This window comes from Solenopsis invicta, chromosome 3, assembly GCF_016802725.1.
Source record: "Solenopsis invicta isolate M01_SB chromosome 3, UNIL_Sinv_3.0, whole genome shotgun sequence".
NCBI lineage: Eukaryota > Metazoa > Arthropoda > Insecta > Hymenoptera > Formicidae > Solenopsis > Solenopsis invicta.
The window spans coordinates 24,508,793-24,536,676 of NC_052666.1; the positions used below are offsets into that span (position 1 = coordinate 24,508,793).

A 27,884-nucleotide genomic window follows, 5' to 3' on the forward strand; every position below is an offset into this window, starting at 1 on the left:
GTAATTCGCAGATCAATAGTGCTACTTGTATCTACTGCGTCGAACAAAAAGCGCAATCGTTGCACATTTCCACGAGAAGTGGTAGACAGTAATAACAACTGCAGCTATATATATAAGACATGATAAGAAAAATGTTTGCATTTGTATTTTAATATATATAGGTTTCATTACGAGGATGCATTTATACGTATCTATTTTAAATTGGACGGTCAACGGCCCTCTTCTACGTGAACTAAAAATAACCTGCACTTTAATATGCAGGCATTATCATTTTTCCTCCACTCATTCTGCTTTCTTGAATTTGCCGCTACATCGCAGCAGTCACGGGGCATTAATTAAAGCCGCGAGATACAATGGCATAATGCGGTATCGTGTAGCCGTCTAGGGAGTCTAGCGCTCAGTCTCGACGCGAGAAGACCGAAACTTCGCTACGGGGGACGTCCGAGGAGACAGCGTTCCGCACCCTTGATAAAAAATCGCATTGTTCGAGAATACTACGAGACGGGGGATGAAGCGCGGCGGTGTCCGTGTGTCCGCGACAAATGAATAGCGGCGGAAATAGAGAACAGGTCTGTCTTCGCGAGCCAGACGGCGGATTCAGCCCGGCCCCGACCCCGGCCCCGGCCCCGTCGGCGGCTGGCACAAAAGAGGTACGCGCGAAGTCCGTATGACAAAAGAATACATTATGTTATACTTCGGGAATATATATATTTTTCATGTGGCGCGAGAGACCGCGCACGCGAAGTACGCGCCGATTCTCGAACTGACAGAGCGAATCGTCGCATCGGCACCCCGCCTGTCTGCCTGCCGCGCCGCCGGCGGCCTCCTCACTCGTTTCTCCGGCTTTCGGTCAGAGATCGGAGTCCCCCGTCGTGGCATGAAAAACCAAATTCGGACGCGTGTCTGGCGACCCCTCTTCTCCTCCTGCGCCGTGTCGCTGGCGGGAATCCGTTTGCCACCAAACTTCTCTATTCCTCCTTCTCCTCTTCTTCCTTCTTCTCCTACCGCTTGGACTTCTCCCTCCTTTTTACACCTCTCTCCCCCTGATGTAGAACAAGAACCGCGTGCTGAGGCGACCCGATATCAGTTATATCAAGGAACTCGGTACTAACGGAGGTCTTTTCGAAGCTCCGGGTCTCGTAGCGCATTTCGTGACCACGAGAGAATCGCAGAACTAGAGGAGAAGAGATTAGAATCGCTTCATCGGAAAGTCATTTCTCAAGACTGCCGAACTTTAGACCACGACGGTAAACTCGAAGGAAATTTTTCTACAATCGCGATCGTCGGAGTCGACAAAATCGAATAAATAAACTTATTAAAATAATAATAGAAATATACGACAATCCGGTCGGCGAATGCGACTGCGGAAGACTTGCGGTATCAAGAGGTGCCGGAGAGGTATCATTGAGATATCGAGTGTCACGGGAGCTCTGGAGAGAGAGCACGCTACGTGTTCGTTGCTTCTTCCACGATTTTGATTGACGTTCGCGACACGAGAGAAATATCAAGATGTTGGTACGAAGCGGCCATGCAATGATCGTAGCGATGCTTCTGATCGCGTTGGTTTTCCTGTGTTCCCTCTACGCCGCCGATGCTCAAAGCAACTTCAGGAGATCGCATATTCGAATGCAGAAACTGTGCTCCAGAAAACTGAGCGACGCCCTGTACCTCATATGCCGGGAACGCGGCTACAACGAACCTTTCTCGTATAGCAACGAAGATGAACCGAGAGTTGATCCCGGTCCGGGACTCGTCGACGAGTGCTGTTATCATCAGTGTACTCTCGGAATGCTCGAGGCATACTGCAAGCCCCTTCCCGAAGAGAAGCGGGCCGGCTTGAGGGACGACGTCATGTGAGTGGATGTTAGTTCTTTTATGTTCTTGTTATTCGCGTTCTTTCTTTCTCTTTTTTCCTCTCTTTCATCTCTTTCTTCTTACTAAAATTGTTATTAATTGTAATTTTACATGTCATTCTATTTTTTTATGTTTTATGATATTTTATCTTCTTTCTCTTGTTTTTTTTGTTTAATTATATATTTAATAAATTCTGTAAGAATATAATCTGAGTGCACGTTCATTTATAGTTTCTTTTTAAATATTTTTTTAACTCAATTACATCAATTGGATTCGAAAAAATTCTTTGATAAATTGTAATAAACTCGTAACTTTAAGATCAAATTAACGAACATATATAAGATCAAGATTTAATAAACTGTTTATTTAATTGTTCATAACTTACTGTTATTATTATTTTAATCAATTAGCGTTTCTATACGGTTGGCGTTGTGGGATTTTCAATTGTAACTAAATTTATTTTGGACCTTCAGTCATCGTATGGCAGTGTTTTACTTGTGTTGAATGTTCAAACAGAATACTTAATATAGATTCGTAAATTTTTAACTAATATTTAAAATTAAATATAATATTTTTATGAAAAAAATAGTTTTATTTATAGGCTTTTCGAAAATAAGTGTGAAAGTTAGCTGTATTTATCTTGTATAGAATAAAATTGTAAGGAAAAAATAACAAATACAATAGTTTTGCAAAATATTTAACAAATATTTTTTAGAGTTAATATTTTTTTACTTAAAAATTTTGAGACATTTATAGTTAATTTTTGTAATAAAATATGAAAACAAGAGCATGCGTTTGAAAAGGAACAAAAGTACGACTAATTTTCAAACGATTGAGAGCGTACCACTTAGTAACGATATCAAAGTGTTGATAAGCGAAAATGATTGTATATAGAAGAGAAATATCAAAGCAGCCATGAATCAGAGGAAGCCATCGATAATGCACAGGCCATCAATAAAATTTTTATTTCCTTTATATTTATTATAATATATGAATTATGGTAATCGTAATGTGTAAAATTATAATTCATATCTTGTGCAATAATAGTTATGTTAATAAATAATATTTGTATTATAATATTCTGTTTATTACATTACTTTTCTCGTACTTTTTAGACATATTATAAAATTCTGATTCCATTTTTCAAACATGTCTCAAAAAACTTTAACTTTATCCATTGAAAGAATTATACCTTTTGAAATTAAATGTTATAACGTACTTTTTTTCTTAAATTACATGATTTCCTCTTTCTAAAACGATACTTAGTTTTGTTTTTCGGGTTTTTTTTTTGTAAAGATATGATTTTTAGAGCAAAACTCTCTTCACATTTTTTAATAAAATTCTTATTTACGTTTTTGGATACAACTTTTAATATTATTATTAAAACCTCTTTTTGCTTATAGATCTATAGTTTTTGTTTAGAATTAATTAAAATTGACTGAAATTTATGGAAAATACAGTGAAAAAAGCTTTGGATTCAAATACAGATTATACAAATGTAGATTACAGTGATTTTTCATAAATGTAATTAAGGATTAAATTGCGTTAATAAATTGGAGAGAATCTTCATTGGAGATTTTCAAATGGATACTCTGTTTGTACTACAAATACAATTTGATTTAGTCGTGACATAATCCGATTTATTTCACGCGAAACAAACACAAAAACGAAACACTTTATTGTCAATTTTATTAAATATTTCTTTATTTATTAATCTTAATTGCTAAATATATACCATTCGTATGATATTCTTTGATAAATTGATTTATTTCCATTTGCGAAAGGCGAATAAATAGTTACAATTACGTGCATAAATAGCCGATTGTATTGTAGCGCATCATGTTATGTAATTATTTATATTGATATTGAATCATTTGTTTCGCGTTCCCTGTCAGCTGACTCGTTGGAGCGAAAGGAGGGAGGATCAATGTGCACTCTCGAGAAAGCGTGTGTACTGTCGAGAGAACATACGAACCGGAATCAGAGAAAGAAAGACAGAGAGATGGAGCGAGGCCGTAGAGACGTTATCACTGCCTCCGTGATAATCTCTGCAACCTAAAGTTCATGGTTGTGTATGCACTGATTTCAGGAGGGTTAGTCCGAAGTACTAGGACGATTCGCTATCGTGTGTGACATTCTTTCCTCCCCCCTTTTACCCTCGCGATGAATTTATCGAGTTGTGCGACTTGTCCACCTAAAGTCGTAATCGAGTCCTCTTACACAAGTGTTTACGGAGTCTTTTCTTCTTTTCGTCATACAAACCTGCGTTCTCGCCTCTCGTATCAGACATGTGACATATTTATTGTCGTATTTTTAACGTCTGCGAGCCGTATGTTTGTCTCGCTAATCCTCGGCGTGTTCATTAAACTCGGACGTAGGGTCGTCGATCCGCGCGGATCGCGACGTGCTGATTTCGTAGATCGTAATAATTTCGCTAGAGTCTAAAAAAAGAGTGTAATCGACATAGTTAAGAATTGTGCTGATTGAGAGATAAATCCGAACGTGCTACTCAATAATTAATGTAATATTGGATTTTCGTCAAGATAACTTTGCCCGTCCTACGATTTATTTACTTATGTACGCCTCTCTCTTTATGTTTGCAGAGATCAGTCGTATTTAGCGAATCTACCTCATTCCACGACAAAAGAGCTGCTGGAACAGCATCCGCAGACGGAGATGGACTACGCCGGCGATGCGATAAAACGTAAGGTCGATGATTTGAAAAGGGAACAACACATGGGGAAAAGTGATCGCAATGTTGATGGTGAATGCAAGGGGAAGGCTGATGCGAAAAAGCAACATCGCGGCAGGCACTGCAGATGCCGGCGTCGGCGTCCGGGGTGTCGCCGAGCTGGCAAGGTGCTTTCACGAAACGTCATGTCGTCGTTGCTTGCTTATCTGCACCTGAATGCTTTCGTTTGTAAACGCTTTTGCAGCACGAACCAAGTGTGACCTAATGCCTTCTTGCTAATGCTGACTTTACTATCTTGAATCTTACATGCACTAAGAGAAATGTATTTGTGACCATAACTGAATGTTAAAATATCATTACGCCGTTTATTTTTATAGTTATTACTGTATAATGTTAGTACTAATAATAAGCAATGCGTTATACTGGTAAAAAATGGTTGTAATTATCTTAAGCTAATTATTTATTATTACAGTTGGCATCGAAAATAATTATAAATTTATAATAATCCTAACCGTAATTATTTTCATTCATAATTATCTTAATTAGAGTCACAAAGCATTTCTCTTACAATTAGTGTGCTTCTAACGTGCGCAGTGTAATGCATTGGGCTTCTTTCGAATAATAATTATTCAACGTTTTGCCAAACTTGAATTTATCGCTGGCTATAAAACATTATGGAATGCTCATCTAAAAATTGTATCTTATTGCTTGTTTTCTTAAACCGAAGGACCCAGTTAAAGGAAAAATTTGAAGGAAAGTTTTGTTTCAAATCGAATTATCTTTAGTCCGAATTTCTGTTATTTAAGATTTGTGCACATATATCTGAAGCGCAGTCTCTTCGAAGTTGTAAACACACTTGATATGATTGTATCCTTGTTTACGGCGCCGCGCACTGCTTTTACTACTGTTTATTACGCTTTCATCGTAAAACTAAGTTATGCTTTGCATCTAAAAATAATTGCAGATAGGTGCTATCATGCATACGTTTCTTTCCATCTCTTTTTTTTTTTTCATTTCGCATGACGTTTGACTGTTTGTCACCGCAGTGAACTCGCAATGCAGCCTCGGATAGGCATCGACTGTTCTTGCATGTTTTGTATGAATAAGATAATACATATTATACAATACACAGAGAGAAATTTCTTGCAGAATTTTATCTCAAAGTTATAATAGTTATAATTTTTGAAAAATTTTTAATTATATTTTTTATAAAATTTAATTAAATTTAATCAAATTTTATTAAAAAGCGATGGGTAAAATGGATTGATTTTAATCTTCAAAGTGACATATATAAAAACAGTGTGTCTTTTTATATAGTTTCTGAGCTGTTAAATCTGATTTTGACCTTCAAAAAATTTTACTTTGTCGAAGAAGTATTACAATTAACATATAAAGTTGTTAAACATCTAGTGCTAAGTATTATTGTTGAGCTTTACGAAAGTATTAATTAGCGTTTTTCTAATTAAACATAATAATGCCTATCATCTCTAACAGTTTATATTCTACTTGATAAAAAAAAAAAAAAAAAAATTGATATCTAAAAACAAAGGCATTATCGATAGAAATTATCTTAAATCTTGGCTATGGGTATTTGAGAGCCATAGCCATAAGATTGTTGTTCGTTACCTCTTTTAAGGATTTTCTTTTAGATTATTTTATTCTACTGCAGTATTTTACCATTGGAAATTTTTTAATCATTGCGTAAAAATTTTTAAGCATCAAGATTTTTCTACCGAATAAAGCTTTCATCATTTATTAATTTGTGTTGTTCTTCGGTCGATACTTTCACTTAATATAGTACTATTTATTTTAGTTTCACACTTTCATTTATTTAGTTTTCTTATAATAGCTTTTGAAATACTTTATAACACTTTCTCTGCAGATTTTAATACTTTCTCAATAAATTATAATTTTTTAAAAGTCAAATTTACTTCAAAAACTAAAAGAAAACATAGTTTTTACTTGTCATTCCGTGGTAAAAATTGGCTAAAATTTCAACCAATTTTTTACTAAATTTGATTAAAGTTTACTAAACTTTATTAAAATTTTTGTTTAAACCATATTGTCTTATGACCACCCTGATTTTGAGGATAAGTTCTAAGAAAAAATTCACTCTCTCTGTAACGAGTTTCAAACGAACGTAACGTAAGGATATGTTTATCGTTACAGGTTTCGCGCAGCAACGTTAAGTCTCTAGACAACAAATTCGTAACGTCGACGACTTACAAACCTACGTCGTTTCTCTCCGTATCGTAATGCAAGGCTGCAGTACTAAAAATCGATAAAACTTATTGACGAGCCGTACGAGCAATCGGAATTAAAGAAACTTCTTGAGAAGAAGTATCCTTAGAGCGAAGTTATTTGTTTTTCTCCAACGCCAATTTTCGATCTGTCACTTTATATTGATTGCATCATTGAAATAATTGATGGAGTCTGCAACACGTATGATCATTCGCAGAGAAGAAATTGGAGAATTTGGGGCAGATATATTAGGGCAGATAAATCGATTCGCAAAAAGGAATGATTCGCGTGAAAGAGATATTATTTATAGGAAATTCAGTCTCATCACGCGTATTAGTGTGCCAATAGATCGTGTCGAAACGGCGACGACACAGTGGCGAACAGTGTCATCCATCAATCTTGGACATAGAAGATCTTGCGATCAAGAAAGCATGGAGGATCGATTGCTCGGCGGTCATATTGACGGGAACAGATATAGCTGTTTCAACATTGTTTTTCTTCAATATCAAGACTAATGTAATTAAAGAAGAATTGAATTTCGATGACGACTCGCGGAGGAACGCGGACTCAAATATCAAATGTGATGAATTTGAATCCGAACAATCGGGTTACGCGATCTCGTAAAAAAACAAAAAAAAAACAGAAAGACTTGTGTGATTCAGTAATAAGTGTTTTCAAACGGGGGAAGCAGCCCGATTCGGATATTTATAGGTGATTTTAGATTTATTAACAAATGATCTCATTAGTATTAGAAATTCTGTTGTAAGTTTAAGGTTTAAACTTAGGGTTTAGCTTTACACAACACATCGACGAACGCGTACTTTACTAGTCCAATGGACGAGATTTAAATGCGGAATTGTAATTTTTATTAAAGGACGTAGATTTGGAGGTTTCGGAGGAGATAGCTGTAGACACACACACGAGTTTTATCACGTAATACATATTAGATAGCATACACTCTTCTTACCGCCAAAATTTTCAGTTGGCATCTGCGTTAATAATAACGACTAATAAACATTTATACGTACTGACTGATGTTTCATTTATTTCGCTGATTACCCGAATTGGCACAAAAAAGGAAAAATTGATCAAGAAGCATAAGATATTAAATTTAATTTTTATAATATTTTATGAATATTAAATATTTATTATTAATGATTAATTATTTTAAAATATGTAACATTTTATAAATATTTATAATATTTATGTATGTGTGCTCTTCCAAAAGATACTAATTTAGAGAAATCGCATGGAAAGAATTAATTATGTAGTAGATCAAATAAATAGATCCAACGGTTGAAGTATCTAAATATAGATCTGAAAATAATTTTATTTCAACAAACATTACAAAATTATTTTCAAATTTGCACCTAATTAAATTTTTAAACTTTAGCAAAACTTTAGCAAAAGTTTTTTTGTGCACAATTTTAAATTTTAATTGCTTGCTTAACGAGTGTTTTTTATTACTTGTGCCACAGTAAGATTTTTATTATCATAAACACATATAACGATAAATTCTTATATAATGTAATTAAATAAGACTATAGATAGTATATTGCATTACTTACTTTATTATTTTATCTTGTTTAGTTATCTATATAGCTATATTTATGCCATTCAAAATTTTATATTAAATGGGATTTTTTTCTACAAGAATTTAAGGAGGCCTTTTAGCTTAAAAAAAGTGGAGAGGAGACATATGACTTTTTATTCGTATAAAAGAATATACAGTCCAAATGATGCAATTTTTACATAATTTGACTGGACACAATACATAAGTTTACATCACAAGAACAATTTTATAACCAAAATCATTATTTAAACAGACTTTAATAAAATTTTGTCAGCGCCGATCATAAATGATCGTCATGGTTAATGCGTTAAAACATCCCATTTTCTAGGCAAGGTACATACATCGATTCCTTAAGACACTTGTCGACATTTTGGCAGCACTTCGATGCTGTTTCTAAGAAAACTTTCCAAGCTTCGTCTTTCGAAGCCCTTGGTGATCTTTCGTAGATATCATTGTACAATTCGTCCAGTTCTTCATTGTTCAGATAAAGTTCGAGATCGAGATCGTCATTGGCCTGCCAAACATTATGCTAGTCTGATTTTTTTCTCGTTGTTTATACATTTATCATTAGTTTCCTTTATTTGAATATGTTATTTTTCTTTCTCGACTTAATTGATTGTTTATTAGCATATTTCTGTATTATTTATTATGTTAGTTACATTACGCGATATTGTTAAAATTATTAATTATAGCGTGCCTTAATAACAGTTTATCTTGTTTTGTTGCGAGTTTGTCGAGGGAAAAGTCGCTGTAGGCACCATATCGTCGGAGATTCGCATACAGCGCGTACACACGTGTTAATTACACACGCGCGTGTTAATTACACACAGATAAAACAAACAATATGTTAGAGAGTTTTTATTGTTACGCTGTTTATTATTGTCGTTACATCACAGCTTTTTCTTACAAAGAATTACAGCGAGATGAATCATATGATTGTGAAGCATTTTAGTTCGTAGTTGTATAGCGGCTTGTGATGGATTGCAATATTGATCTTGATGGATCGACCAAATTCTGTTTCCCGAATAACAGAACGGATCCTAGAGGCGATTGGCTTACCGGAGCGTGAAAGGGTAAAAAGCTCCCGCCAAACGGATAAGGCGCCCTGACATAATGTCCTGGCCAAACGAGAGCAGGTTTCATTAAGCTCGGATTAGAATCATGTTTTGTCTCAGACGTGCTGTACGCTCGTACTTGGGCGGCGCCATTTATAGCTTCCGTGACAATCGGCAGGGCGATTCTACTGATTTGTACGGGTGACAGTTGCCTCTTCTGCGGAACGCCGTGCGACATCGATTCTTTCATCTTCGAATAATCTAAAAAAAAGCGACGTTATCAAAATCGGTCGTTTACAGACTCAAGCGATTGAGCGCGCTGGCGCCGTGAGACTTTCTTCGGAGGAAAGTACCTCTGACGAGATTTCTATCGCGCAAGGTCACGAGGCAAAGTTAGGTCATCAGGGATTGCAACATCGTATATCTTTGGCAATGTCTCATTAAATGACTTAATCGTGGATTATTGATAATAAATTTATTAATTAACTGTCTATCATTCACAAAATGATAAATTAATTTTTAATCTAAACACTTAAAAACTTATTTAATTGAAACAAAATTTGAATAACTAGTAAAAATTTTATTTATAGTGAATTCTATAGAAAATTCTTAATTATATGTAACTAAATTTTTGGTTTGGTATATTCAGTCAAATATTCAAACACTTCAGCAAAATCGTTTTTTTTTGTGAAAATACAAAATAAAATCTTTGAATTACAAAATATTTTTATTCTTTTGATTTTAAATATAAAATACAGCTTGTATCTTATTTATCGCAATTCCAGTACTAAGATTATCAGCCATTTTGTATTTCAATACAATTTTTTAAAATACTTATATTTTGTACTTTAATAATGTATTTTTCCCTGTTTATAAGAAGGTACAATTATTTTTAAATTATAATTAAATTATAATTAAATTATAAATTAATTATAATATGTAGAAATATTGCACATTCTGCATACCAAAATTTTAAATAAAAAGTTAAACAGTTTTTTAAATAATTATAAAATATTTCTAACTCTACAAATGTTTTGTCTAATTTGTGATAAATATTTGACGCGAGATGATGCGTCTCTAGATTTTGAAATCTTATCCTGTCCAAACTTTTGTGGCGAATTATCTTAGAGTAATTATTACAAAAGCTTCTTCAATTTATGATGTTATTGTTATACAAGATTTCCACAATTTCCCTATCGCGAGGATTTTAAAATCTTATTCGCTTACCAGATTCTTCTTGCCTCTTCGCTTCATACTTTTCATTGTATTTCTGCAGATCGAATTTTTCCAAACTTCTCTTGGCTCTCTCAGCACCGAGTCTACATTTCTTCATATGCACATCCATCACGATTGTCTTGCATTGCTTACTGCCATACGAAATTTTATATGTAACTGATAATATTACCAAAATTAGTGCAATTTGGCATGCTCGATGCAGCTGCATATTGCTTTAGAACTGTTTCAACTTGCATAAGATCCGAATTACGATTCGTCGCGCTTTTAATAACGTTCTTATCCAAACGTACGTGTCGAAGACACAAAACAATGTACCTGACGCGCTTTCAATCTACAGCACGTGCATTGTTGCAACAATAAGCATATTAGTTATACTGGTCAACAAAGTTTGACCTCTTTTTTATATCACAAATGTGAAGTCATTCCCGACGTACAATATTTTTGTTTGCTGGACACGAATTTGTTGCTCATATTTGGCTATTAGCTCACAGTTTTGAAAAAGATAGTGTTAAAGAAAAAAAAAATCACGATTTTAACGGTTTTCACGACAAGTATCCTAGGTAGAATCAAATCGTCACGATATCAAAATGGCATCGAAATAACTGTTAAATGATGATTAAAAGTCATTTTTGGATGAATAATGGATTGATACATATTTGTTCTGTTTGGAATAGTAGTAGATATTTTTTCGAAATTTTATTAATGACTCATAAAAATTTTCAATTTTCAAATTTATAATGCATTTGGTTTCAAACATGTGCATGACGCATAGTATATTATTTGTTAATTGCAACAGACTTAACATGAGTCGATCTCTTTCTGCAGTTCTATCATTAGTATGGTTATGCAATAATCTCGTGCGTGTAATAAATGGTCTTACCTCATTGTCGCGTGGGCATCACTTGATACAAGTATACGATGAAGTGCTTTGCACGACGTTGAAATTGCATATTTAATTTTACACGTTAAATATGATCTGAGAACAAACTTGAGACTTAACAATACGTGCTTGCAGAGACACGCAATCATTCTCAGATCTTCTAAACAGTTGATAAAAGGCAGCAGGAATGTCTGCTTTCGCACAATTTTGTTACTTTTGCGATCGCATATTATTTCACTACGGATGATGTTATAACACATTAAAACGTTTGTATTTAATAAAAAATTATCCTATTTTTTTTTCAAAATTGTTTAATATATATTTGTATATCTATAATTTATACATTTATATTTACATACACGTTTGTGAGTATATTATTGTAAAAAGATGTGCAATGAAGATATAATTATAATTTGGATCATGCCCCTCTTCTTTAGAAAAAATTCTGCGGACGCCTTTAATTCTTTATAAATTCTAATTTTTTTCTAATTTTTTTTTTTTAAACTAGAAAAGAATAAAGAATTAATTAAACCGAGATCAAATAGTTAATCTGCATTGATAAAAATGGAAAGCATCTATTAATATATCTTTCCAATGCGGTCCTTTTTCTCTATCTTTTTATATAAAGCACTGTTCTACATGAAATGCATAACAAAGCATAAAAGAACTACAGTGAAATACTTTCAACAATATTACTGTGATTTGTTATCAGACTATCTTAGTTTTTTTAATAAATTTTTTTCTCAGTGAATAAATAAATCTGAATAATAAGTAACGTCCCAGACAGCACACTTTATCAAAAGCACGTCTCAGGAACGTTCTTAGGACGTACGAACATCCTTCGAACGTCTCACAAACGTCTAGGAGGTATGTGCTATAAAGTTTTGTTTTTTTGCGATTTTCTTCATAACAAAGCAAAAACGAGTATATCTTTATATATCTTTAAAGGACTTTCAGTTAGTTTATCGATTTTTTATACGCTTTCGAAGTTTTAACATTTAAATTTGGGACGCAGGCGACGCAGGCAATACAGAACTCTACGTATATCAGGATGCTAGCGACATCTCGCGTCTGTTTTCTAATTGCGGTTTGACACGTATATGACACATGACACGTATACCGTACCGTTTCCCTCTGCATTTAGGTGTACCTAAATGTCACTGAACTTTGACAGGTTGATTATTTGCGCGTGTTTTTTTCAATCTTAATTTTAGGTATGTGCACAATTGCTTGCAAGCTTTTCTTGTTAGATTTCGATTTGCGACATTGTTAATGTACGCAATACGTTAGAATGCAACCTCACATTTACATAACCTCATAAATTCTTTTCGCTTTTCCTTCCCGCATAGAGTTACCCGCGGAAAAAAAATAGTTATTAACATTATCACTTCGGATTTTTTCCCGCAGATCATAAGAAAACTTTTTTCTTGGTGCATCGTGTCGCAAACAACTGAGAAAATGAGCACGATAACAGAACAGCCGTGTTACACACTGATAAACACTCCGACCGACACGGAGCCGCTGAACGAACTCCAACTGAAACAAGATCTCGAGAAGGGCAGCGTTCAGACGAAGGTCGATGCACTCAAAAAGACAATTCACATGATCCTGAGTGGTGAACGATTACCGGGGCTCCTGATGACAATCATTAGGTTTGTCTTGCCCCTGCAAAATCACACTATCAAGAAATTATTGCTGATATTTTGGGAGATCGTGCCAAAGACCTCCGCCGACGGCAAGTTGCTGCAGGAAATGATCCTGGTGTGTGATGCATACAGGAAAGATCTACAGCATCCCAACGAATTTGTTAGAGGATCTACTCTCAGGTAAGGATGTAAAAAATTGAAAAATTATAGTAGTATGTATTTGTCTAATTATTATCATTGATATAAGTTTTTTTTATTAGATTTGTCTTATAAATTTATCGCTAGATTTCCTTCTTTTGTACTGTACATTTAAAATACTTTTCATATTTTTGAAGCATTAAAGTTCTGTTTGTTTTGTAGTTTATTATTATTTTAAGTGACTATGATATTACTATGGTTCAAATTCAAACTGTTTCATGATTGAAAGTAACAGAACTAAGTTTAAAGAACTAGAGAATATATCTAAGATTATACAAGAAATATTATTAAACATTAAGATTCAATATTGACTGTTTCTAAGCTTGTCTTTTTATTTCATTGTATCATATATGTATACATATATATTGTAACACATATCATGGTTCTTATTCATTATTATTATTCTCATTTTTATTATTGTTAAATTTGCAGATTCTTGTGTAAACTGAAGGAGCCGGAACTTTTGGAGCCACTGATGCCAGCGATAACTGGTTGTCTGGAGCACAGACACTCTTACGTTAGACGTAACGCGGTACTCGCCATTTTTACCATATATAGAAATTTTGAATTCCTTATACCAGACGCTCCGGATCTGATTGCCAAGTATTTGGATGGGGAGCAAGATATGTCATGCAGAAGAAATGCATTTTTGATGTTGTTGCATGCTGATCAGAGTAAAGCTCTCTCGTATTTAGCCGCGTGCCTCGATCAAGTGCCGAGCTTTGGTGATATACTACAGTTGGTCATTGTTGAATTAATATATAAGGTATGTATATTGAAATAATGAATGATGAAAAATGTGTTATATTTTGATAATGTTTTTTGTCTAATAACTAATATACCTCAACTAAATAAAGTCCATTTAATTAATTTTATTTTTTATAAATTCTTAAATAGAGTTTTTAATTATTATTCGTATAATTTATTTCATTATGTACTATTAGAGTTATTACTTTATTGAAAAATTTATTTAATATGCTTATCAAAAAAAAGTAAAATAAATTTAATCTGATCCTTATTCAGTTCAAAGTACATTATTATAGATAATTACAATTGATATAATTTTCTTTTCTAGGTTTGCCTTGCAAATCCATCGGAAAGGGCACGTTTCATTAGATGTATTTATACTTTGCTAAATTCACCCAGCGCTGCAGTGCGTTATGAATCAGCTGGCACGTTGGTGACTCTATCCAATGCGCCAGCTGCGATCAAAGCTGCGGCTTCTTGCTATATCGAATTGGTTGTCAAGGAAAGTGACAATAATGTTAAGCTCATCGTTCTGGATCGGTTAATTGCGATGAAAGATAGTCCCGTGCATGAACGGGTACTTCAAGATCTTGTAATGGATATTCTCCGAGTTTTAGGTATATATGTTAATGATAGCAACAAAAAACTTGTCGAAATTACTACATACTGTTATTATTATTATTTATTTTGAATAGGATCACCTGCCTTGGAAGTCAGGACAAAAACCTTGGCTTTAGCTATGGATCTGGTTACAACTCGTACAATCGAGGAAATGGTGCAGCTTTTGAAGAAAGAAGTTCTTAGGACAGCCGGTGGAGAACACGAGGATGCTGGCAGGTACCGCCAGCTCTTGATACGTACTCTCCATACTTGTTCTATGAAGTTTGCAGACGTTGCTGTTACCGTCATTCCAGTATTGACAGACTTTCTATCTGAGAGTAACGAAGCAGCTGCTACAGATCTTCTTGTATTCATTCGCGAAGCCATTCAGAGATTCGAGAATCTCAGACCATTGATCATCGAGAAATTGTTGGAGGTGCATATGCAACATCATAGTGAGAAAAATATTATAATTAGAATTAACAAAAATTATTTTTGATTCTGTTAAATTAGGTATTTCCACATATACGATCCGTAAAAGTACATAGAGCTGCACTCTGGATTCTTGGCGAGTACGCCACATCGAAAGAGGACATAGAAGCTGTGATGGGTCGTATACGAGCGGCATTAGGTGAACTGCCATTGCTTGAAGCGGAAAACAAACGTCAAGCTGGCGAAAAGTCCGAAGATGCTAACTCACAAGCTACACCTGCGCAACTCGTTACGTCCGATGGCACTTATGCAACTCAAAGTGCTTTTAGTGCTGCTTCTGCACGTGAGTAATTCTTATTATATAAAAAATATATAAGATAAATTTCTAATATTATGTGTGCTATTATACACATTTGAATTAATAGGGAAAAAGGAAGAAAAGCGACCAGCATTAGTACAATACATGATGGAAGGTGAATTTTTTATTGGCGCATCTTTGGCTACCACATTAGCAAAATTAGCTCTCCGTTACAAGATACTCGAAACTAACATTCAAAAGAGCAACAGATTGCAGGCGGAAGCGATGTTTGTAATGTCCAGTGTATTACAGCTAGGTCGTTCGGGTCTTCCCATGAAAGCAATGACGCACGACGATGCTGAGAGGATCTCTCTTTGTCTCCGATCCCTCGCTTGCCCGACGCCTGTTGTACAAAAAGTTTTCACTGAAGGATGCCGCGACGCGCTCGGTAGAATGTTAACAGCGAAAGCAGAGGAAGACTCGCAAAATCAAAAGGCCAAGGAAAAGCCAGGCAATATTGTTCAAGTCGATGACGCGATTCAATTCTTACAACTAAGCCGAGGATCTGATTTGGCCGGTGGAGCTGGCGATATGTTCGAACAAAGCCTTAGCGCCGCTGTAGCAGGACGTCCTGGCGCTAGCGGAGATGCTCCGAGCGCTTTGAGTAAAGTCATTCAACTTACTGGTTTTTCGGACCCAGTTTACGCAGAGGCCTTGGTTCATGTTAATCAGTACGACATTGTGCTCGACGTTCTGATAGTTAATCAAACGGAAGACACGCTGCAAAATTGTACATTAGAACTGGCTACGTTGGGCGATTTAAAACTGGTGGAGAGACCACAACCTATTGTACTTGCGCCTAGGGATTTTGCTACTATCAAAGCAAACGTGAAAGTTACATCTACGGAAAACGGAATTATCTTTGGAAATATTGGTGAGTGAGGTTCAGATATTTTTGAAAAATTGCAATATATTTACAGAGAGAATTTTCTCATAGAATCCTAAGAATTATGGTAATCATAAGACAACATGAATTTTGAATTTTATTATATATAAATTGAATAAATTTTATTAAAATTTTATTATATTTTACTTAAATTATAATTTATTAAATTAAAATTTACTAAATTACATTAAATTTTACTAAATAATTATAGCAAAAATCTTTGAGGTCGATGTTGTTACTACTAGAATTTTTCAAACAAATTCTAAGAGAAAATTCTCCCCGTGTTGCTGTCTACTTTGGAGAACAAAAATTACAGGATTATATTTTTTTATTTGCAGTTTATGACGTATCAGGAGCGGGCTCTGATCGAAGTGTAGTCGTTCTTAACGATATACACATTGACATTATGGATTATATAGTGCCTGCGACATGCACTGACACCGAATTCCGTCAGATGTGGGCTGAATTCGAATGGGAGAATAAGGTCTCTGTCAATACGACTTTGTCTGATTTGAGAGAATATCTTGCACATTTATTGAAATCCACGAATATGCGCTGTCTCACACCGGAAAAGGTACATTTAATGCGACCATTTATTAAACTTATTCTATCAAAATAATGTTGCCGTTATAAAAATCATTGTTTTCTTCACAGGCTCTTTCAGGACAATGTGGATTTATGGCTGCAAATATGTATGCCAAATCGATATTTGGCGAGGATGCATTGGCGAATTTGTCCATCGAGAAACCACTGAATAAACCTGATGCACCAGTTGTTGGTCATATTCGTATTAGAGCAAAGAGTCAAGGTATGGCTCTATCCTTGGGCGATAAGATTAATTCGGCGCAGAAAGACCCGCTGACTAAAGTTGTGCAAGTCGCTTGAATTGCAGTTCAACTGCGTTTCAGCAAAATTCATTTTGCATAGAGCGGTTGAATTCCTTGGTTTAGACAACTAGTTTTATGGAATTTACAGAAAATTATTATTTAATGATTTTTACATATTTGTGGCATAAACCATATCATTTAGATAACACAAACGTTCCGTCTTTTCATAGGCTCCTTTTAGATTTGTGCATTATTTAACAATCGAAATACATTGGTCTTATTCATATGAATCAGTTACAACAGAGTACATATTAATTTGTATGTTTAATTACATTACATCTCCCAACTTGTTGCAAGTATGCAATTAGTGTCGTACATAAGTATAGAATGTATTCATAGAAGTAAATAAATATACGCAATACTTTACGTAATCCCCGTTTCTTTATTTCTTTTTAAATATAAATGTATAAGAATGTTTATAATATCTCTGTATCTTCATAAATAAAATAACTCGGCGGAAATGCTTTTATAATCTTCTATACGTTCTTTGTGATTTATATATTCGTAGACAAAATGATGGGATTGTGTACACAGAATGAACGTAATTTTCGATTTACTGAAGAGGGAAAAAAGGATGCGTCTGTGGAATAACAAGGGGATCGTGAATTACTAACAACTAGTGTTATGAAAGATATTTTTATTTATAAAAGAAAACAAATTAATGATTTTTCGTAGATTTTACACACAAATAAGTGCCACAAAGCAAGGTTTTACGAATATTTTATAAAATATATTTTATTTAAAAAAAAACTTAATTTTTTGGCTTAAAATTTTTTAAAAATAAAACTTCAAATTTTTTTAAATAATTTCTTTGCTTCTAATAATTATACAACGTCTACAATGAGATGATAAAATCGCAAGAGCGATATAATAATTTTTTAACCACAGCCCACATATAATATGACTGTGTTTGCCGAATTTTACATTTTAATAACGTATTGTTTCATAATCACTAGTACAATTAGTTATCACATTTATGAGAATAAACATTATTTATAACAGATAATTAAATAATACATTTAAAAATGTGCTTATTTTTTTATCTGTTGTTTATTTCGAAACGCCGACGCTAAATTTAGAAATTCAATGTGAAAATATATCTTGACAGATTATAAAATTCTATAATAATTTAACAAGTATCTGTGATATAGTCCAACTATTATTTCTTCATTCAAAAATTATTTTGATACACATAATAGCGTAACATACAATTGCTTCTTTTTCTTTTTAATACTGTAACGTACATTCTTTTCCATATTTCATATTAACAATGTAAAAAGGTACTTTTCTCAAATTATTAATTCTCAAATTTGTATTAACAGTTTGCAAAAGGTCGTACTATAAAATATTTCTCAATATTTCACTTATTGTGAATTTCTTACTCTAGATATATTTCATGACCGCCATGCTTTCTTTATTAGAACTTTAAGAGTAGAAAATAATATTTCCATTGAATATTTTAATCTAATTTTTGTTGAAATTGTAAAAAAATTTTTTGAGTTTCCATATCATGTGTAATTGTAAGAATCTTATTCTTTAATCTCTAATATTGGCTTAAAATTAATTATTTTTTTGCTTTCACTTAAAGCCATGCTTTTCTCATCGATATACTTGGAGTAATTACTTGATCATCATCTTTATTATTGTTGGCACGAGCGGTAGTAGTAGCAATAGTAGTAGTAGTAGTAGTAGTAGTGGTGGTGGTAGTAGTGATGGGCTTGGCAGAAGTAGTCTTCATAACGGCAGACGTTGCAGGAATTGTCATGACAATCCTGGGTGCTGTATCAGCTGTAGTAGTTGTAGCAACAGTAGTAATGGATGTTTTAGGGACAATTGAAGTAACGCTTGCGATAGCCGTGGATTTAGTAGAAGTTGGCAATTGTTCTGAACAAACAATAGTAAAAAATATCTAGGGTTGGATAGTATAACTATTGTAGTTAAGAGTTAAATAATACAGTTAAAAAATAAATAAACCTTAACTTAGTTAATTTTTAATAAATTTTTAACTTCGACTGGTTATTTTTAACCCTTAGCTGATACTATATCAGATTATACATATTTTGCCACACATTGATGTATGTACGTCACCCGACGATTTTCAATTGCGTATATTTTGGTATGTAATGTATAAAATTTGAACAATTTTTTTTAAATCAATATGTCAGAAGATTAAGAAGAAGAATAAATAGGCGCAAAAATTGAGAAGTTGAACACATTCGAAATATTCAGAAGAGGAAAAAAACGAACTTGCGAAATAAATGGTTGTTTTCTAAATTCGAGAGAAAAACCATTAGAGAGACTTTTTTAACGGATTTTGAAAGGATTTTGTAATTAAATATGAATAACGATTTTAATTTATATTCAAATATAAAAAATTAAATAATCATAATTGAATACCGAGCTGATTAGATGCCTTCTTCTTGATTACTCGCGGTGGAGATGAACGACGTGGTAATAACGGTGCTGTAGTCTTCGTTATATTTTCATCAATGAAATCGACTGAAGATGTAAATTTGACCTGTGTAAAATAAACATCTTTGCTGATAACAGTTTCACTCTTAATGAATGATTTATATAACGTTATAATCGCGATGCAATGGATCGATTTTTATAATTATTTGATCCTTTATAATTATCTGTGGGGTTCACTGAACCTCAAGAGAGATTAATGCATTTTTTATTTATATATTATTTCATAATTTCCAGACAGCACATAATATTTATACACCAACCTCGCTTTTAGTTGGTTCTGGAGTTCTGTCTCTTCTGAGTCGTGATGCTTTAGCATCATCATTGTCCTCAACAATATTGTGCAGTACGTGCAATATTGTCGCCGCCGTAGTTTCCGGCAATTCAATCGGCACATCTGGCGGCAGCGGGCTTTTCTGCACTATACGTTTTGCTTCTTCTATTGCTCTCTTCAGACTTTGCTGACTTTGGAGCGATGCTTTGCTACAGCTTTTGCCGATTTGAGAGCTTTTAATTACGTTTTTCACAACCTATAGAATTACAAAGAGAAGCTTATCATTGCAGTACGTCAGCTACTATCATTTCTTTTATGAAATTATAAAATAGAAATTTTTCGTACTTGACTCCAACGGTGTTCGGCTGAAGTCAGTACAGCTAATCTAGCGATTCTCTTCCATCTCTCGATGTTATTCTCGTCTTCGGATTGTTGAAGAGTTATCTCTTCTTGAGAAACGTCCGAGTTTACTGGACCTGTTACTTGGAAATCTTTCATGAGTCTTCTCTCCCAGATCTTCATCTTCTTACCCAGTACAGCTAGTTTCAAGAGAGCGGCCAATATGAGTTTTGATACAATTTTAATTGTTGAATGGTCAATCTTAAATGGAATGGACTTGTGTCGGGGGTCAAAAGTGCAAGTGTTTGAATAAAAATATTTACTCTTTTCCTTTTTGTTGGCTTCGCCGATGTCCATGCCATTTTTGTGAAGGATGTCCAGAAGTTCGCATCTCCAAGACGACAAGTCGGTCTTAAGTTCGTGAACATCATCTTCAGTGACAGGTTCCATCTCGTGCTCACTGTGCGCATTTACAATGTAGCGCCATATCAAAGCCCTCATGACTGTTTCGTATCTATACAAGCAGGAAGACGTGTATAATTAGATGTTTTGCCATTATTATAACCAGGGTTGGAAAGTAACACATTATACTACTATTCAAATTGAGTGTTAAACTTCAAGTTGGAAATTTGTCTTTGGAGTTAACACTCAAATTAAGTGTCATTTCGGATCGCTAATAACTAGTTGAGTGTAGTTTTTTATAAGCAAAACGCACCCTCTTTTCTCTCTTCAGTAAATTACGTTTGTTCTACATATATACTCGATGAACTTCTATCTATAGAATGACAAAACTCTATGGCTAACAAATTTGTGACAATAAGAATTATGTTAATATTACTCTACCAAGTTGTTTTAAGTTTAAGAAAACAAAATAATATTCTACCACCTTCTTCTCTTTTCTAATTATTTCACTTTTAATATTGATTATATTAAAGAATATACAATAATTTTCAAACTTAATATCTTACAGTAGCATTAAAATGTAACGAAAAGATGACGCATCTTTATTTTCTAAGTAACAATAACAATAACATGTTTATAGTTAGTAACGTGTAACAGCAACGAGTTACTTTTTACAAAAAGTAACAGTAACAATAACGATCGAGTTACTTTTTCAAAAGTTTCATTTTTAACTCTAATTTTTACAATATCGTGTCATCTGCAGATCAATAATTAAAATATCAAAGAGTTACCTAACATTTATTAATAAATATAAATTAATATTTTTATATTATTGTCTTATTTTCTAGCCAAGTACTTCATAAAAACAGCTCACTTATATTCGCGTGCACGTCGACGTTGACTACTCCGTCTACCAATATGCTTCTTCTGCAGACCAAACAATCGGAAAAGTAATTTCGGCGGCGGGAAGATATTGAAGGGTGGCGGAAGGGTTCCACTGTCCTCGAAGTAACTCATCCATAACTTTGTTCTCGCGAATTTCCACTCCGTGTCGGCGTGTTCCTATCGCGTCAATTGCTTCCGTTGACGACATCATTCAGATCACGAATATCGTTCTAATCGGAATCTTACCTCAATAACGGTGAAGCTGTTGCTCATCATAGCTATCAGTAGATTTAGCAGGACAATCACGTTGATCACGGAATATGATCCGAACATCAACAAGCCCCAGAATCGAGTGTACGACTTGATTCCTGAAAATAATAACGTTGGTTAGTTTAGAAAATAATAATGTTGGTTACGCGCCGATGACAAGGCATCAGTTTTAACAGAGAGGATCTTTTTTATATTTGAATTCCACCCTTGGACGTACCAGTTAGTTCGAAGCTTTCGATGCCGACCATACCGAAACTAGCCCAGAAAAGACTTTGACACGATTCGAACAGATTGCTAAATCTGAAAATTTTACATGAAATCAAATAAAAATGTTTGTTGAATATTTTATGTTATGTTAAAGAGGTTCTTCAATCTTTGCACATAAAAACTTTATTAAATAAAGAAATTTTGAGAATTAGTTTGTTATTAACATGATACATAACACTGAATAAAATTTCTATAATTTACTAAATATATTTATATAAATAAATGTAAAATATATAAGTATAATATAAAATATATATTTATTAAAATTAGAATTATTTAATTAAAATTATTGTTTAAAATAACAAACTTCTCTTAATTTTACTATTTATATTGAAGTATATAAAATTTTAAGATTTGTTGAAAATTTTCTTTGAGACAAATTCTGCAGATTTAATACAACAATTTATTTTAGATTTTAAACATATATTGATTTTAAACAGATTTTAAACATATATACATCTAACATGTTGCTTAAAATAGAATAATTTGCATAATTATTTTTTTTCATATTAAAAAAGAGTATTTGTTTAATTCTAACTTTTTGCGCTCTTGGTTTCGTAGAACGCGAGATTCCTATAACGCGAAACGTATCTTTCGCGTTATAGGAAGTCCTATTGTACATGTATTTTGTACAGAGGCATATATTTATAATATATGTGCGAAACAGTCTTAACCTTAATAATAATTTATTATTCAATATCAGAAATTGTTCAATATTTCATGATTATTGGATGGCATACACGCAAGTTGAAAATATGGCTTGAAAGGAAGGATACAGACGCACACGTGTCGTATCCCTTCGACATTCGATTATTCTATTCACCTTCTCCATCTTAAACAGGCGTCACTGCCGGCGTCCCATGAGGGATCCGACATTCCGTTATAACACTTTTGCCTTTCCAGTTCCGCAAAATACCACAGCAACTGGTTTAAGCCACAGGCGAAAGCGAATAACACCAGAGTATAAATAAAAAAGAATTTCACGATGTCGATTACCATTCTGCCCAACGATATCTACACATAAAACCGAAGTCGTCTTTGGTAATATTATAACGATATGATAATATAAGCTGATATATTTTGACACGCCTATATATATATTTATATATAATTAAAAAAACATATTTTTCTAATGTTTGTAATATCAAATCTCAAAGAATAAATACACCAAGTTTCAAGTAACAGGTTCTACATTTCTTTCTTACAAAAGAATTTTTAAAAATGGATACAAAAATGATAATGAAATGAAGAATATCCTTGAGGAAATTTTAAATAAGAATTATTAGTAGGTGTAATAAAAAAATATAATAATAATAATAATGTAATAAATGTAATCTGTAATACCTGAAGTGGTCCCAAATGGGGATTAATGCTGAAAAGATGGACAAGTTTTAAAGCACTGAAAACGTTCGCAGCCGCGAAAAGACCCTCCGCAATCAGTTGTGGATCGAAGTCGCTCCAGTTCTCTCTTGGTATTAGCGCGGCTGACGGATTCATTTCTATTTCAGCGCGCTGCTGAAGATAAGCGGCTAATCTGAGAATTCCGGTCGCCAAGTAGAGCGTGTTTCTGGTGAAGTCGATGAAATTCCACATGTCCCGCAAGTAACTCCTCAGACCGTCTACGTAAGCCTGTAGAATTTACGAAATCGTGCATTACGATTTAGATAAAAAAAGCATACAAAACTGAGTATGAGCAATGACGACTTATTAGCCTAGGAATGGCAGTCTAAAATTAAAAGTACTTTTTATTATAATATGATAATAACTCACGACACGAATTTAACAGTGTAGAAAATATTTAAAGGGAAATTGTATATTTGTTTGTCGTCCGCGTACCTCTCTCGTTTCTTCCCATAAGAATCCAAAAACGTATAACACGACGATACCTTCCAGAGGAGAGGGCACCGCGCCCCTTTGTCGATCCAAGTAAGTCTCGAGGTTTCTCTTCATTTCCTGAGAACCCAAGAGCCTAATGATCTTCACTTCCGCACGCTGCGACACCAGCATGAGTACAACTACGAATACGTAATGTTAGCCGTTGATTAAATAATGGCATTGATTTTATTGTTTTAAGGTTGTCGAATCAGCTGGTCTTTTCTGTGATCAGCGAGTTTGAAGCTAAAATGTAGCTTACATAGGAAGAATAAATAGGACGACGCATGGACCAAGAACTTCATGAAGGGTCTTCGCACGAGTTGTCCCATTTTCGACTGCGGCATCAAATAGTACACGATACAATAGAATGGAAATAATATTGCCGTCTTTGCAAGAATGCCAACTCTCTGTATAGGTGACATTCTTCGGAATCCGGGAACCCCTTCATACCTTCGAATCAAGTGAGATATTCAATGTTTTTAAATTCTTTTTACAAAAAATGGTTATATATATATATATGAATCATACACGGAAAGGACAATTTTGTTAAAGTATTTCAAGTATTTAACTAAATATAAATCTAAAAATAATTTTATTAGACTATCAAAATAATTATGTAAGCTACTTAAGCTACTTAAGCTGTTAGAATGGCAAAAGTTTTTTCAGCATTGCCATGCTTATCATGCTTGAGTGTTTTACGTAATTATTCTAATAGTCCAACCAAATCAATTTTAGATCTGTATCAAGCTAAAATTTTAGATACTTCAGTAAATCCGTTCTTTTTGTGTAAATTTTTTGGCTCACCAGATCGCTGCCAATAGTTGCTGAACATGAGAATGCGAAACGAATCTTTTTTGCTTATATTCTATAGCTTTCTCCAGACGAGCTAGTTGTTTGCTAAGCTCAGCATTCTCTTCCTCGGGATCGTAGTTTAGAATGGTATCTAGTTCCGTGGTAGTCCGGACATGTTGCAATAAATCGACAGCAAATCTGTTCAGAACAATTACGATTATTTATTAAATGTACAACGTTACATGAGAGTTTTCTTTTAATTTATTTTTAAAATTATGTTATTCATGGGACAACATGGATTTCAAAGAAGCCCTAATGGATTTCTATAATTTTTGTAGAATTTAGTAAAATTTTAGTAAAATTTAATCAAATTTTATTAAATTTTACTAAAATTATAATAAAATTCTTTAAAGTCCATATTGTGAACAACTACTATGATTTTAAGGAAAAATTTAAAGAAAAAATTCTGCATACAATCACATTTTGTGTGATGAAAAACTTACTTTTCTACCTGCCGCCGTAGTTTTAAATATTCGGCTCTACTCTCTGGTTCAGATATAGACAATTGCCTAAGTTCCCAGCTTAATTTGAAAGCTGTCATTAAAGGATCTGTCGAGCTGAGAACTATTAAACTTGGACTCGCCAAAGCCTTATATTCGGAGATTCTAGTAGACGACAATCTTAATGGATCATCTAAGTAATAATTCCAATTATGCCAACGTTCTATCAATTTCTACTAACTTATATATTTTTTAAATTCCATAGAAGAATTAAAATTCGGAATATCTCTCACCAGTTGTTGCCTGAAGACAATTGTCACAGCCACATTTCACGTCGTGCGGCATTGGCAAGGTAGCTCCTCTATCCAGTAGAAGCTTCAAGATTTCGTAATTATTGCGATGCGCTGCGAGTATCAGAGGTGTCATGTCTATCGGGAATTTGGCTGACACTAGATCAACCTTCTGCCAGCTGTGTATGATTTGCGTTTCAGCTACATTTAACATACGAGAAGAACATGAAAAAGAGCTAAGCATTGCCGAGCTTAACATTGCCGTTAAAAATACAATTTATTGAGACACAGGTTCCAAGAATTCTTAAATTTTTTAAATTTTTAATAAAATTGTTTATGTAATTACATTTTTACGATTGTGACAATCGAGACATTCTAAGTTAGTGAAGTATAAAGTATTGAACTGATTGAACAAAAATATTATTATTCAAATATTATTATTTTTAATTCTCGAGAATTTTTTTGTATTTTTATTGTTAATTTTTCGAAAAACGTTAGTTTTGACTCACAATCTTTAGTAATTTGGTTCGTAAGGAGTTCTTCGTGCTCCAACAGCAGCTCCACCGCTTCTACGAATTCCTGATCGATGGCATGAAGCAGAGCATCTTTAGTTTCGACTCCCATCACGATGAGCAGTTCGACCATTTCTAAATTTTCCGCTTCTACAGCCAGCGTGAGAGCACCGCGACCTAGACTATCCACGCAATTCACGTCCAGCTAAAACGTTTGAGTATATCTGTCGCGAGAAGTTTCGAAGTACTATGACTTTACAAAATTGATTTTTGTGCAAGCAATTTTTAACGTAATTAAAATTATTTTATAAGTCATTAACTTAATTTAATTAAAAGAAATATTGACTTTTCTAACCCTTAATAATATTGTAAAATGAAATAAAATTTTAATCTTTAATTAGTAAATGTTAGCCGTTCCAAGAAGGTTGTCTTTATGAAAATATAGATCTTTTCACAAAAACCGCAAACTTTATTTATTTAGAGATCATTATACTATCGCATTAACTTTTTTTTTCCTAAAATCTGTATTTACTTTGCCTTTGTTTGCAAGCTGGAGAAATCTCTTCACGTTGGATAAATCACCTCTCTCCACAGCCAATAGGTATTTCTTTTCTTCGAGAGTGAGTGAGTGTGGAAGGTGAAGCACATAATCACTCGTGTTCTGAGTCGGGGTTTCCATATCCTTCGTGTCGCTCTTATCTTAAAATGTTTAATTCACTTTCTTCACCTTCGACTACGATTACCCCCAAATTCACTTAAGACGCTTGCGCACCAAGGATAAGGACTATCTAAATCATTTCTTCTTTTCATCGACCCATCATTGTCGATAAGACGCGATAAAATTACATATAACTTTGCAAAGAATGAACAGAGTCTTTCGAAGAAAAAGCGATTTCATAAAGAGGTAAGACATTCGCGTTTAAAATGTTGCCTCGCTCTTGTGCGAGCCTCCGTGACGCTTGACACCTATTATATAGAGGATGATGAAAATTGAATTACGCGTATTAATGCAGACTCTGTTTATCGCAGCGGGTGGCGCAGATGGCGACGGGTAGGCAATAACTCCGCCACCGTTACCTGTGATAATGCACCTGTGTCTGTTGACTAATTTGCTTACCGATATCTCGTTAGTCGACTAACGGATTGCACTTGAAATAAGAACGCGTTCGCCAGAAACGAGGGAATGCCGACGCGAGGCGAGTAAACCCCCAATACCGCGAAGCGAGTAAACTACGAACGCAGTCGTGAAGGCTAAGCTGGATTATTCTCTATTGCCCTGTACATTACATAATGTTCCAACAGCCTCGGTATGTTGAAACAACAACCGAATTATCGATCGATATAATTTTGCCACTTCGAAAATGTCGAATATTTTGCCGATTGTAATTTCTTTGATCTCTTTTTCTCTAATTTGAAGACAATTCTTTTTTAATGATGTTAGGAAAGTTTATTTTATTTATTGTATTGTTTAATTTACTAAATTCCAGTATTATACATACATAAAGTTTTACGAATTGGTATGTAAAATCAGTAATTATATATACATAATTATATACATATCATATTTGATATAACGTATAATTCTGCGGAGGTTGCGGTCTTAAAAATTTCTTATAGAGTCGGATATTTGAGAAACGCAATAGTGTAAAAGTTGGAGAGCGATAACAATTTTTGCAAGAAAATTGCATAAATTAAAAAAGTTACTGTTTGGGGAGCCAAGTTGA

The 27,884-nt window shown here is 33.9% G+C and overlaps 4 protein-coding genes across 6 annotated transcripts; 2 read left to right on the top strand and 2 right to left on the bottom strand.

The window, feature by feature from the left end:
* The first annotated feature begins 756 nt into the window (after positions 1–756).
* On the top strand, positions 757–7,815 carry LOC105197201 (bombyxin B-5). 3 transcript variants are annotated; one of them, XM_026136838.2, is made up of 4 exons: positions 757–1,247; positions 1,331–1,853; positions 4,458–4,713; positions 6,716–7,815. In XM_026136838.2, exons 2-4 carry the CDS (start codon positions 1,510–1,512, stop codon positions 6,800–6,802), a joined length of 687 nt encoding a protein of 228 aa, XP_025992623.1. In that variant the 5' UTR covers positions 757–1,247; positions 1,331–1,509; the 3' UTR covers positions 6,803–7,815. The 3 variants fall into 3 exon arrangements, with proteins under 3 accessions (XP_025992623.1, XP_011161773.1, XP_025992624.1); XM_011163471.3 differs by having other exon boundaries at positions 757–1,853; XM_026136839.2 differs by having other exon boundaries at positions 763–1,853; positions 4,458–4,558; positions 6,716–7,814.
* A 640-nt stretch (positions 7,816–8,455) lies between these two features.
* Positions 8,456–10,920, bottom strand: LOC105197200. Its single transcript, XM_011163468.3, has 3 exons — positions 10,643–10,920; positions 9,420–9,676; positions 8,456–8,874 (listed from the first exon to the last, which is right to left on the bottom strand). Exons 1-3 carry the CDS (start codon positions 10,857–10,859, stop codon positions 8,668–8,670), a joined length of 681 nt encoding a protein of 226 aa, XP_011161770.2. The 5' UTR covers positions 10,860–10,920; the 3' UTR covers positions 8,456–8,667.
* Positions 10,921–12,590: 1,670 nt separating this feature from the next.
* LOC105197199 (coatomer subunit beta) lies at positions 12,591–17,656 on the top strand. Its single transcript, XM_026136836.2, has 9 exons — positions 12,591–12,745; positions 12,939–13,357; positions 13,808–14,141; positions 14,451–14,739; positions 14,818–15,158; positions 15,236–15,497; positions 15,580–16,386; positions 16,737–16,972; positions 17,053–17,656. Exons 2-9 carry the CDS (start codon positions 12,990–12,992, stop codon positions 17,281–17,283), a joined length of 2,868 nt encoding a protein of 955 aa, XP_025992621.1. The 5' UTR covers positions 12,591–12,745; positions 12,939–12,989; the 3' UTR covers positions 17,284–17,656.
* A 153-nt stretch (positions 17,657–17,809) lies between these two features.
* Positions 17,810–27,090, bottom strand: LOC105197202 (transient-receptor-potential-like protein). Its single transcript, XM_011163473.3, has 17 exons — positions 26,693–27,090; positions 26,158–26,365; positions 25,652–25,849; positions 25,362–25,551; positions 24,871–25,056; positions 24,326–24,516; positions 24,028–24,206; positions 23,536–23,820; positions 23,015–23,205; positions 22,142–22,224; positions 21,901–22,022; positions 21,644–21,831; positions 20,691–20,881; positions 20,374–20,567; positions 20,018–20,284; positions 19,683–19,803; positions 17,810–19,169 (listed from the first exon to the last, which is right to left on the bottom strand). The coding sequence occupies exons 1-17, from the start codon at positions 26,837–26,839 to the stop codon at positions 18,868–18,870; spliced, it is 3,243 nt and encodes a 1,080-aa protein (XP_011161775.1). The 5' UTR covers positions 26,840–27,090; the 3' UTR covers positions 17,810–18,867.
* Between the last annotated feature and the right edge of the window lie 794 nt (positions 27,091–27,884).